Source organism: Ciona robusta, chromosome 6 (assembly GCF_009617815.1).
Source record: "Ciona robusta chromosome 6, ASM961781v2".
Taxonomy (NCBI): domain Eukaryota; kingdom Metazoa; phylum Chordata; class Ascidiacea; order Phlebobranchia; family Cionidae; genus Ciona; species Ciona robusta.
In genome coordinates this window covers 4,469,484-4,483,355 of record NC_143240.1, presented here as the reverse complement: position 1 = coordinate 4,483,355, position 13,872 = coordinate 4,469,484, and the positions used below count along the sequence as shown (strand labels likewise).

General features: G+C 35.4%; 2 protein-coding genes across 3 annotated transcripts in view; one reads left to right on the top strand and one right to left on the bottom strand.

Moving 5' to 3' along the window:
- LOC149735167 (uncharacterized) overlaps nt 1-7,881 on the bottom strand; it is a 24,021-nt gene extending 16,140 nt beyond the window's left edge. Inside the window, exons 1-3 of one of the 2 annotated variants that reach the window (XM_089879364.1) lie at nt 7,843-7,881; nt 2,819-2,918; nt 2,479-2,547 (exon numbers count right to left, since the gene is read on the bottom strand). The gene's annotated coding sequence lies outside the window, so the exon portion shown is untranslated. Of the gene's footprint in view, nt 1-2,478; nt 2,548-2,818; nt 2,923-7,842 lie in introns of those variants that run through there. The other variant, XM_089879363.1, reaches the window with a different exon arrangement.
- LOC149735166 (uncharacterized) lies at nt 146-13,872 on the top strand. Its single transcript, XM_089879410.1, has 10 exons — nt 146-313; nt 1,081-1,229; nt 2,126-2,188; nt 2,794-2,927; nt 3,406-3,538; nt 4,567-4,699; nt 7,400-7,550; nt 7,856-7,992; nt 8,371-8,522; nt 12,718-13,872. Exons 1-10 carry the CDS (start codon nt 221-223, stop codon nt 12,848-12,850), a joined length of 1,278 nt encoding a protein of 425 aa, XP_089735536.1. The 5' UTR covers nt 146-220; the 3' UTR covers nt 12,851-13,872.

Here is a 13,872-nt window from a genome sequence, read left to right as displayed (position 1 = left end):
TTTTGGACAATTTTTTTTACAAATTTTAGTTTTTAAGATTATTTTTATTTTTTTAATGAAAATAAATTTTGTAAAATTTAAACTTTTAAAAAAATTATTTTATTTAACGACTTTTCGAATTAATGGTTTTATTTTCGTCATAATATGCTATTATGATATCGTGCAGTATAAATAGGTGTGACGTAATTTTAGTTTGACAAACCGGAAGTGTGACGTCATAATGTCCATGGTCGTGACGATGACAGGGGGAAGTCCCTGGGGATTTAAAATGACGGGTGGGAAAGATTTTCGACTTCCGTTGGCGATCGGGAAGGTTTGTTACGTGATTATGACGTCATAATGGTATTGTTGAGAATGGGACTGTGACGTAATTTTATCAAAGTTACAGCTAATATAAGAATATTAACAATAATTTTTATTATGGTCAATACAAGCATGTAAGTAATGTTGTTTATACCCTTGTTGGTGGGAACTTGAGTGACTCAAATTTTATTGCTATACATTGTCAGATGTTTCTCAATTTCCTAATCATTGCTGCCGTAATCGAATGGACAAATTTAGGTTCTTGCTCTCATTATAGAATGGCCACGGCATTAATCAGTAAATATTAAGACCAGTAGGTTATATAACAAGTTATTACAATTTAATATACAAAGTAACTGTCAATGCAACCACACAGTAAAGCAGTAAAATATGGGAAAATCAGTTAACATTAGAACCAATGGCTTATATATCAGTTTTTAAAAGGAGTGTTCAATTATCACTGTGTGTTTAAAGCATTTAACATCTATTAAGTAATACAGTACTGTGGGGGAACATTGGACACCTTAAGCACCTAATATCCAAATATCCTGATCGTGTTTTAAACAAATGACAACGATCTATGGGAGTCGTGAGAATTCGGTTGACTAATTCTTTGAATGTTATTTTTCCAACTGCAAAATGGGACAAGAAAATTAATTTAAAAAAGTGTCCTATCTCCCCCCACCCTACTATAAGTAAACATTACAACCAATACGGTAGATAAAAACTTGTTGTATTATAAGAACTGAGAAGTAATCATTATTAAAACCACTACAGGTGAAAGCTGGTGGCAAAGCATCCAAGTGTGGGGTGGTAGAAGGTTATTGGATTGAGAAAGTGAATGGGGAAGACTTCACCAACCTTGGTCATCATGAAGCACAGAATAAAATCAAAAGTGCGGGAGCTACACTTGTTATGGAGCTATGGTAGGATATGTGATTATGTGTATTGTGTTATATGTGGCTGTGTGGCTATTATCGACGCTGCTACCATTGTGGGCGTATGTGTCCTTGGGCAAGACACTTAACGACATTTGCTCCAACCCAGTGGTCACTAATGGGTTGTCCAAATTATCAGCCATACATAAAAAATGAAAAATCTCCCCCCCCAAAAAAAATATCACCAACAAGTTACATACGTGGTAACTCGTAAGCAGGCACGGGGTGTATGAAACAGAACACCTGTGTCAGATGTCTTAAACTGTGTTGAATTCATTAATAATTAACACCAAAAAAAACATGAAAAACTTGCTTTATCCTTGCATAGACTTTGTGGGTGATTGTTTTAAAATCTGCATTGCTGTTTTCATAAAGATAAGTAGAAAATATGTTAGTTTTAAACTGTGTTTAATTCATTAATTTTATTGTCAAAAACTTGAAAAACCAATACAACAGTAGCCATTGTTTGTCATTAATTGCATATTTATGCTTGAATTGTTCCATTCATCCAACTTATAAATCACAATGGTCTTTATTTGGTTATAAACAGGAACCTATTGTTGGTTACTTCCCCTATTAGGAAACACATGCTTCTATGATGTCATAGACCTGACTTCCGCAAAACATGATTGTGCTATTTACTTAGAAATTTGAACAAACGCATCATAACGTGTTCTGTTACGTGATTGTTTTATCATAATGAATAATAAAATAGTGATTAGCACGTTGTCAAATGAAACTTAAACTGTAAAAGTTGCCCAAAAACAAATTTTTATTATGGATTTTTGCAAAAAAAAGTTCCTTTTTTTAATTTTTTTTTCACCAAATAAAAATATCAAAATTGCAAATTTTTTAGGTTTAGCTAAAACTTGTTTTTTTTTTAGCAAACCGAAATCAAAACCCCCGCCCCAGCCAACTGTTACATCACTACCAACTAACAATCAAACGTGAGTATTTGATGAATGGGTGTTTGATGACCTCATAAAGTTGTTTGTTGACCAACAATAAACATTGTGACAAATATAAATGTTTGGTGATACTATAACACATGGCTCACAAATTCTTATTAGGGTTCAAATCGGTAGACAATGTCCAAAGAGCCAATTAAGTTTGTTGGTACCTATTTCCTAAATTTTTACAAAGTTACATTTAGATTACAAAAAACCCTTTGGGTCTAAATTGGGATAAAATAAAGTTTACGGCAAATTTGGTAATATAAACAAGTTTAAATACTTACTTGGTGTTCTATGTGGCTGAGGTCAAGAACCTGGGATTCAACACTCAGTTAAAGCTATTAATAACGTATCTGCAATGATATATTTCTGTAGTAAATATTATTTCTATGTTATTTATGATATTTCTATGTTATTTATGATATTTTCATGTTGTTTATGATATTTCTGTTTTTTTTTATAATATTTTCATGTTATTTAGAATTTTTTATGCAATTTATGATATTTTTATGGTATTATTGATATTTACATGTTGTTTATGATATTTTTATGTTACTTATAGTATTTCTAATTTTATTAATGTTATTTCTATGCCACAGAAAAGCGACACCCCAAGTAACTTACCAGCCTGGTGAACATAGATACAACAAATATTCCGCGGAATCTGATTGGCAGAAATCTCACCAATCACAATCACCAGCGATGCAGAAAGCGTATCATAAATCTGTGAAAGGTATTTAGTTCATTAATTATTAAATAAATGAAGATAAATCTGTTAAAGGTGATTATATTAATTAGTTAATTAATATATATACTGTACTGTTGTTGCCTGGTGGGTTTGGCAGCCCCCCCCCCTGTTATCTAATAAAGGTAGTTGGTTTATTGATTATTGAATAAATGATTAATTAATTAGTATGTTAGATTTTGTTAGTCGAGTTAATTAATTAATTAATAGTTAATAAATTTTTAATAAATGTGTAAACCCTTTGTTACATAGCATGTTGTACTTTATTTTAAACAACTTTTTGATATATTTTGTACATGACCCACCAACGTTTTTAAGTGTAAATGTTACTGCAATTTAACAATGTCACCCCAGATTTCAGTTAAACATTAAAAACATAACATTCACACATAATGTTGACATGTATTAAAACATAACATGGGAAATTTGACCCATACATAATGTTCATATATTATATCCCATACAGCCCCCCTGCTAACTGAGGCACCTGCGTTCACAATTACCCCTGAGATAAAGGAGCTTATTTTGGAAGATGAGAAAACCACTGAGTCAGGTTTAAAAGCTAGTGAAGTTAAAACTTGGCAGAGTCAGAATGGAAGGTATGATGTCATAATGTAAAGTGTGATGTCATATAATGTGAACTCTAAACAAAACAATACCCTTAAATTGGTTGCACCACATTTTACTAGTTGTTATATCGTTGTATGTTTTATTTTAAATATTTACCGAAATTGCTATTTAGATTTTTTAGTTATATTCCACTGACACTTGTATCTTAACAGCTTGTTTTACAAAGTGTCAACAAAACAATAACCTTGAATTGGTTGCACCACTTTTCACAGGTGTTTATGTAAGTTAAGTTGTATTTGACCGACACTTCAGTATTTTAACATAGTTTTACAAATGTTCAAAACACCACTAGCACAAACAGTCACATACTACACATATGTTGTACCTCATACCACATACTTGTTACACATTATTCATCCATTTTCCCATGCTTCAAAACAATAACAATCAAAACATGTAAATGGCTCTATGAGGTCATAAAGCCCTTTATCAATTGTTCTGGAATGAAAACAATGTCATTGTATTGTAACAATGACATTCCATTGCTGTGTAATAATGCCACTTGAATTCCACAATAGCAGTAGGAACACTTAAATGTTTAAATCATGTTCTGGGTATATTTGTCCATGTTTCATCTTATGTTTCCCAATATTAATCATTATTACGCAACAATTAGGTGATTTCATCAGATATTGTTGAAGGTTTGTGTGGGTGTTGGAACATTTTTATACATTATGAGTGAAAGTGGTGCAACTAATTTATGCTAAAATGTCGGTCAAATAATTTAAATTACGTAAACACCTGTAAAAAGTGGTGCAACTAATTCAAGGTTATTGTTTTGTTGACACTTCGTAAAACTAACTGTCAAAAAATAACTTAACTTATATATAATGAAATAGTTTTTCTGGTAAAAATATGAATTAAAAATACAAAGTAATTTATATCAACATTTGTAAGGAGTGGTGCAACAAATTCAAGGGTTTAAAAAATTTAAGTTTTAACCCACAGTATTTATAAGACACAGTATTATTAACCAAAGTATTTTTCCTATCCACAGTACGACCCCTACCCCATCCCCGTTACCACCCCCAGTGCCCAGTAATGGCAACCATAGTAGAGCTGCTGCAAACATTGGAAAGTTTATAAAAGGACCTGGAGCCAATAGTTATGGCGAACCTGATTTCACTAAGGTGGGTGTGGTGTGGTATCTGTTTTGTGGTGTGGTATCTGTTTTGCGGTGTGGTATCTGTTTTGTGGTGTGGTATCTGTTTTGTGGTATGGCATCTGTTTTGTGGTGTGGTATCTGTTTTGTGGTGTGGCCTGGTGCCATGGGGTGTGGTTGTGGAATGTAGCAGGAGGTCCTACTGTGGGGCATGTCATTGGACCTGGGATATAGGCCAGAGTCAGCCAATTACCCTGACACTTATGGTTCAAGAACCTATTACTGACCACTGGGTTGAAGCGATGTCATTCAAGTGTCTTCCCTAAAGGTATAAAAACAAACACCTAATAAATTAAAACAACACAGAGAAAGGAAATAACCAACAAAACTACATTCATTCAAGTCACTAATATACGTAGTCACGCAACTGAAAACATTATAAACATTTAATATTCGATGAAACCCACGCACACAAATGACTTGTGTGCGTGGGTTTCATCGCTTCAACCCATGCAAACGCATATGTCATTGAGTAATGCAAACTAGCCAGGTTTCCTGTTAAATACATCGGAAGTTATCAAAATGCTTTTCAATTTAAACTCTGCATAGAATTGAATTGCATTGCTTACTGCAGACTATTTACTGGAGTATGCATGAATTGATATATTAGGTAAGTAATATTACAGGGGTGTAAAAAAGTTGATCCCTGCATTTATTGCATAGTTGTTTTTTATTGAAGTGTACATAAAAAATATGTACATAATATTACAAGGTTGTAAAATGCTTTTCAATTTAATCTCTGCATTCATTGCATAGCGTGCTGCACTGTATAATTCTACACAAACCTATTGATGTTGTAGGTACATCATATTCGGGGTGTATTAGTGTTAATTCTATTTCTCCACCATACACAAATAAGAGACTGATAATATTAGTTATTGATCAAATATATCTTTAGTGCACCATTAGTTGGTACTCTACTTCATCTTGCTGAATTGCTGCAGACTTTTGTTTGCTGCATATTAGTAGCATTTGGTTTAATAGCATGTGTGGTGTTGTGATAGAATTACATTGAATATAAGTAACTTATTAACCATCATCCCAATACACCACATATGCTATTTAATGTACATTGATGCAATGATATATATTGTCCATTGTAAGTTACACCCATAAAGTAAATACACAAGATACCAATGGTCACAAACATAGGCGTAACATTGGGGTTGCCTGGGGTGTCATGTCACCCCAACTTTAAAACATGGGTGACTTCATAGGTTTTAGCACGGCAGTTAAAAATATAAGCAAGGCCAAGCATTACAAAAGGCCAGAGGCACTTATTTACAATTAACCTTATCAGACCACCTAAATAATTCTTAGGAATTCTATGCAAACAAAGTTGATTATGGAGATGTACAATTATATTAATATGTACAAGCATAACAACTTAATATTTCCTTTTTCTGGTCTTAAAATAGTGTAAAAAATGTAACAAACACAAAAGTATAAACATAAACAAAGATTGTAAAAGTTACATATGACATGCCCGCTGTTAGTTTTAATTATTATGCGTTCAAGGTAACACAGGCCTATAAATATAAATAGTACAATATCAGATGAGATGGAATAAAATATATATATGCATCATTAAGCATCAATATATATGGCTGTATCATATGTAACTATATTATATTCCACATTCAATCGTTTAAATAAATTCCCACCCACAAGAAACTATTAATATCTCATCTGATATGTACGGTACTATTTATAAAGTTTATTAGGTTTATATACATATTATAAATAGTATCACACACACACACATCCCCATTAAGTTAGGTCAAGTCACTAAAGATTGAATATTATTTGTTGGTTTAGCAATAATGACATGAAAGAGACTAAAACAACATAATTATCTTGGCAGACATTTAAATATGTTTGCTTAAATAACAAGTTATTGGGTATATGGTTAGATCAAAATAATTGGATAAATTGAATTCGTCTATTATAATAAAGTCATGTTATTTTTAATAGGATAGATGGTATTCTAGATGTTTTCTTTTAATCAGGGCGTTTGGTAGTTATGAAGCATTGATAATGAATAGTTTTAGGTTTAAAAGATGTACGTAACATAATGTTGAAACTTTGGTATAATAAAGGTAGTATTTCTATACAATAGAAGTCAATTTAAAATTTACAATATGCCTAGCAACAATAAACAGGTTGTTAAGGGTCCATACATGTAGCAGCAGTGAGCCTTGAACCTTCCGCCTCTAACATTACACCTACATTGCACCCACTACAAGACATAAATGTGGCAGCAGTTAGCCTTGAACCCTTCACCTCTAATATTAAACCTACATTACAGCCACTACAAGCCATATATGTGGCAGCAGTTAGCCTTGAACCTTCCACCTCTAACATTAAACCTACATTACACCCACTACAAGACATAAATGTAGCAGCAGTGAGCCTTGAACCCTCCACCTCTAACATTAAACCTACATTACACCCACTACAAGACATAAATGTAGCAGCAGTGAGCCTTGAACCCTCCACCTCTAACATTAAACCTACATTACACCCACTACACGCCATATATGTAGCAGCAGTGAGCCTTGAACCTTCCACCTATAATATTAAACCTACATTACACCCACTACAAGACATAAATGTAGCAGCAGTGAGCCTTGAACCTTCCGCCTCTAACATTACACCTACATTGCAGCCCCTACAAGACATCTCTGCCCCCCTTGGCGAACCAGCGGTGTTAGAAGTACGCATTGCACCCATACTACCAACCCCTTCTGTACATTGGTATCATAATAATAAACCAGCACGAGAATCAAAGGAAAAAGATATCAGGTTTTTATGTAATGGTAAGTGGCCTATATGCTGTTTTGCGTATACCTTTAAACAAAGGGTGACGTTGTTGGAATTATGTATTAAACATGTTTTTATGGATTTTGGAAAAAACTGTGGGGTGACATTGTAAAAATACAGTTAGACTCATAGTTGTCAAACATAGGGAACCTCATTGATTAATGTGGTGAATGCAATATACTTTAGCTCTGCTTGTTTGTATAAAATAATTTTGCCTTTGCTGAGTAACAACACTGAGCCTTGAACCAGGGACCTTGTAGTAACTTAATTACATTATTATTTACACACCTGTTATACATAGGGCCAGTTCATACTTTAGTATTGGGGGAACTATCGAACGAAACACTTGGGATGTATACTTGCACCATTATGAACAAACATGGAACAAAATCTTCACGTTGTAATGTCACTGTTAAGAATGATGGGCAGAAAATTCAGGTGGTTTTGTAATATATATATATTATTACACTTTACAAATATATTTTGGGTGATAAGCAAACTGTGGTCTAAATCTTAGGTCCAATGGCGTGCCTCACTGTAGGACCTCACCCATATAGAATAGAATGTGTATATACAATGTTGGGGTAATGGGCAACTCTGGTTTAAACCCCAGGTCCCATGGCGTGCCTTACTGTAGGACCTCACCCATATACAATAGAATATGCTTACACAATGTTGGGGTAATGGACCAACTCTGGCTTAAATCTTAGGTCCCATGGCGTGCCTCACTGTAGAACCTCACCCATATACAATAGAATGTGCATATACAATGTTGGGGTAATGGGCCATTACTAACTTGCAACCTGTTATCCCCAGAACCGCAAGCCTACAGTCTACATCCCCCCCAACCAAACACAAGCCCCTAAACAAGACAGCAAGCGTGTAATACCAAGCACTTCCCTTGGTTTATATTCATCAAGGAATGTACAAGAATCTTATGATGGGCAAGTCAACAGGCCACAACAAAGGTAAGAATGCAACTTTACTTAAATAAACACCAGTTTTGTTTTTTGTTGATATTGCAATCATATGCCTACTGTAAGGGATATGAGGTGCCTTGAATGAATGAATGAGTAAATGAATGTAACTCACTTAACACAGGTGTGCGCCTTGTGCCAGTTATCATGTATGTTACTTTGTGGGTCATTATTTGGGCGACACTGACATCATATTTTATATAATGTTGAAGTAATTGCACAGTGGTTTGCATGCCTGCCTCTAGCTCAGAGATTAAGGATTCCTTGCTAGCCTATCATTGTGGGTGTATGTGTTCATGGGCAAGATACCTAAGGGCAATTACTCCAACCCAGTGGTTACCAATGGGTTGTCTAAATTATCAGCCGTAGATAAAAAACAATCACTCACAAAGTTACACACATGGTAACTTGTAAGCGGGCACGGGAGGTATGAAACACAACATCCGTATATAACGACTGGTCCACCATGCGAGGATAAATAAGTTAAATTTTATCGTTCATTTAACTACCGCTAGTTGGCGATATGGCGATACGGAGTCAAAATTACGTCAAACGCCACATCTGTAACGAAGTAAAGGCCGTTCGCAAAATAGCCGAAATAAAACAGTTTTTAGTTCATAAATAATATCTCAATTATTACGTTTGTAATACGCTAATACCTTTCAATACATAATATTCACAATCGAATACAGCAGCAAAATCACAGTCGTTAAAACACGCTGGGGGTAAAAACAACTTTAGCAAACCATCAAATTAAACCGTGGCTGTTAAACCTAACATACACACACCATTAATCGCATATACATGTACAGTGTATGTATTACACGTATAAAAACAACCTAAAACGCCCTTACCGGTTAAATAGTGATAACCGTTTGAAGTTGTATAATACACACTGTATTGAAGATAAGTCACGTATGGTATGCCTAACGTGTGTACAGTTATGTAGGAATTCATAACGATATAACATCAATAACATTCTTTAGGGGGTGTATGTTACATACGTGTTGATGTGACGTACATTCTACGTCATCATTTATCAAGATAAATGATGTCATTCAATAATAAATAATATTTATTTGCGTGGTTTAAATTTTATGAAACAAAGGGGTTTTATGACGACACAGAGTTAAAATGCTTTTCATGTAATGTAGTTGTTACGTCATATAGGTGTTTGTTTTGTCATGTTCCAACCCTATAATCTGCGTGTGGTCTGTAAGCCCATAAAGATCATAGGAATATATAGATGATATCTATGAATGAGATTACTGTGCTAAACAAATCCAGGTAATATCTAAAAGTTACATCATCCAAAAATATTTTTGTTATAAGTAAAAAAGCGACACGTTTGGGGATTTTTTCACAAACCTGGGGACTGGGGTATCAATGAATGTAACTTATTTATTCTCGCATGCTGGCGGGACAACAACGCTTACAAGTTACCACATATAAAACTCGGGCAGTGGGGTGACATTTGATTGTTAAATACGCAATTACACTTATAAATTTGTTTAAAGAGGTTAAAAAGCACAACAGAGATATTTAATATGCACTTTTATGCTGTACCTCTACAAATATACCTCATGCTCGTTGTAGAGCTGCTTAAACAGTTTAAAAGTAACCGAAAAAATAAGGATTCCTTGCTAGCCTATCATTGCTAGCAAGGAATCCGCTCTGCGCGCGCGTCCTGCTGCCCACGTTCTTCTGATCGAGGCTTCGTCCCCTAGCGGGTGTCAGGCCCTTGGCGGCGGCGGGTGCGCGCTCTCGGCGTCTTCCCGGAGTCGGGTTGTTTGGGAATGCAGCCCAAAGCGGGTGGTAAACTCCATCTAAGGCTAAATACAGTCGCGAGACCGATAGCGAACAAGTACCGTGAGGGAAAGTTGAAAAGCACATCGAACACGTATATTCTACTACTAAAATTACACCCACGTTAACACGTATAGAGGATACGCGGTAAAAATACTTCGTGGTCCATGATAAAAAACGTTGTTATAATGAGTGTCCATATATTGCATAACACGCAATAGTATCAGGTATTGCCCAAAATAGTTATTTCAACTATCCCTATTACGAATATGCGATAAAAATACCCGATGTTCTATTTATTATAAGTGTAGTGCGAATTTGGATTAAAACGGTGCAGTTTAAGTAGGAACGTGCGTTAAAATATCGACGTTTAAAATATATATTCGTTGATAAACACGTGTGTAATATGTTTGTGTGTATAGATAGATAGATAGGAAAAGTGGGACACCTTTTCATTTTTGTATTTTCTCGTCTCATTCTGTAGTAAACAAGGAACATTCAAAGAATCATAAAACCATATCCTCACGACTCCCATAGATCGTTGTTAATTGTTTAAAAACCGATCAAGATATTTGAATATTATGTGCTGAAGGCCATCTTTCCCCACACTACTTGACTTCTATATATAGACCCATCATAACATTCGTATTTCCGCATACCGCCAGCGGTGTAAGTAACCAAAATAATACCCTGGCATAGATATCATAATAATACGATTAAGATTTCCCTGGTTTGCATTAAAAAGTTCACAAAGGTCATAATGACGTAAAAATAGATCCTTTAACGCGATATCGCGTTAAATATTCATCCGCGCCACTTCCGGTCGGAAAGTTTCATGAATTATAGAATACGAGATTATTTCGTCCATTATGACGTAACAGTGGATTGTAATCTAGAACTTTAAACATTGTTGATCACGTGACGTCACAGGGGGTATTATGAGTTCAAAATGGTTCGTTGTTACGTCACAATAACAGCTAATTTAAATATTGCGAACTTAGATAACCCAAGAGTTTAAAACGCATATGGGGCAATAAATCTTTTTGAATAAACTTATTTTTTCTCGCATGGCGGGGCATGACAGTCGTTATAACACGGGTGTTCTGTTTCATACACCTCGTGCCTGCTTACAAGTTACCACGTATGTAACTTGTTTATCTTCGCATGGCGGGGCAACGATAGTCGTTATAACACGGGTGTTCTGTTTCATACACCTCGTGCCTGCTTACAAGTTACCACGTATGTAACCTGTTTATCCTCGCGTGGCGGGACAACGATAGTCGTTATAACACGGGTGTTTTGTTTCATACACCTCGTGCCTGCTTACAAGTTACCACATATGTAACTTATTTATCCTCGCATGGCGGGGCAACAACAGTCGTTATAACACAGGTGTTCTGTTTTATACACCTCGTGCTCGCTTACAAGTTACCACGTATTTAACTTATTTATCCTCGCATGGCGGACTATAACAGTTCATTCACCTCGTACCTGTATAATTTAGTTTTAATGAAATATAGCACATAAAACACAGCATATAATTTAGGCCACTAACAGATTTCTAAACCGTATAATCCCCGTGTGTTCGTACTCTACACCATACATAGGTTGTATTTGACCGATTTATCAATAAACAAACCCCCTTTCATTTATCATAATGGTAAAGTGCTGGGGTGGAGTAGTAAAAGCTGTTCTTTATCTCACAAGTGTTGTAAAAAGCCACTTCAAAGCGCTAAGCCGTGTATTGTTTACGTAACAGAACCTTCTGTTTGTTTACGAGACATGCGCTTATAACGCGAGTGGAGGGAACAGCTGTTTAAGATTGTGACGTCATAATAAACTTGGGCGCGTTCCGACTTGTGACGTGACATTTGTGTTTATGACGTTCTGACCTTAGTAATAATAATGGATGGTTTATATTTGGGTTAAAATAACTTGTACTGTGTTTGTATGCGGTGGTTTAAGGTGTTGTCAGGAACTGAGACCTTTGTTAAAATTGCTATGTCTATGTTTATCTAAATATAATCTTTCGAATATGGTGGCAAGAAGGTATGATGTCACGTTTCATATAAATGTAACTTATTTATCCTCGCATAGCGGGGAAACGACAGTCGTTATAACACGGGTGTTCTGTTTCATACACCTAATGCCTGCTTACAAGTTGCCATGTATGTAACTTATTTATCCTCGCATGGCGGGGCAACGACAGTAGTTAAAACACGGTTTTTCTGTTTCATACACCTCGTGCCCGTTTACGAATCACAACGTATATAACTTTATGGGTGATTATTTTCTGTATGACTAAGAATTTCTACTTTTTACTCTTTCCTACTTTAACAAATGCACTTATACCGTTTTCTTATCCACCATTACATCACAGGAAAAACAGCGAGGAATCCGAAGTAATGCGCGCACTACGGGAAGAGGACGATGACGTCACCAAACAGACACGTCAGACCCGAGCTATGAAATATCTAGAGCAGACATTGCTTCCAGAATCCGATGATCTGTGACGTCATAATTAGGTTATGACGTCACAATTAGCACCGAAAGTGTAACTGTTCTGTATTTTTAGTTTTAAAACGATTTTAACTTTTAAAGTTATAAAAAAAGACATGAGGAAAACTGTAAAAATATGATGTAAGTTTTATGACGTCACTTGTAATGGTTATGACGTCGTTTGTAGCGTTTTTCAGCCAAAGTGTTCTAAAAATTAGCGGCTCAAAAATACCGCAGCATATGATGAAATGTATTTATACCAAAACACCATCGAAGTGACTTTTCTGCCAATTAAGTTTTTCTGTCCGATTAGAATTGCCATTTAACTACGTTTTGTAAAGGTTGGGAATGAACGCTGTGATCTATAATATATAACGCTTGTATATAAGCGCCAATATTGCTTTGTAAGCCCTATATGTGGTGGCGTGTGCATATGTGCGTCTGTGTGCAAAATGTGTGCCTATGTGCAACGTGTGCATTTCACACCGCATGTTTAACGATTGTACCATGAGCCCAAAGCGCACACAATACATAAGTGCTTCCATGTGACCAAATGCACAACGTGCACAATCGGCCCAAAGTGCACGCGACGCACATCGGTACCCATCGAGCTATATACCTATGCTTTTGCTACATGCGCCTTTTACCAAAACCGCTTTTACAAAAATGTAAATATTTTCGCCAAATTTATTCGGAATTCCCCGGTGTTCATTTGTATATGACGTCATGCAGTAGCCTTTGTTCCGTCACAGTTTCTATTCTGATTCAATAATCGAGAATTTGCGTCACAATTTTTAATCCTTTATCATTGATTATTACGTCATAGAAGAGTGTATGACATCACAACGATTTCCTTTCAAAACATTCCGTCACTTCCGCACTTATTATTGTATTCCGCCTTATACGTAACATGCACTAACAACAATAATAGTTTAGTAACTTAACCAACATATGTAAGAAACCTTAGAACAACTGTGATTGTAATTTCAAATATTCCAAGATTTCGTCCAATTAATAAACTGCCAACAATACAGCG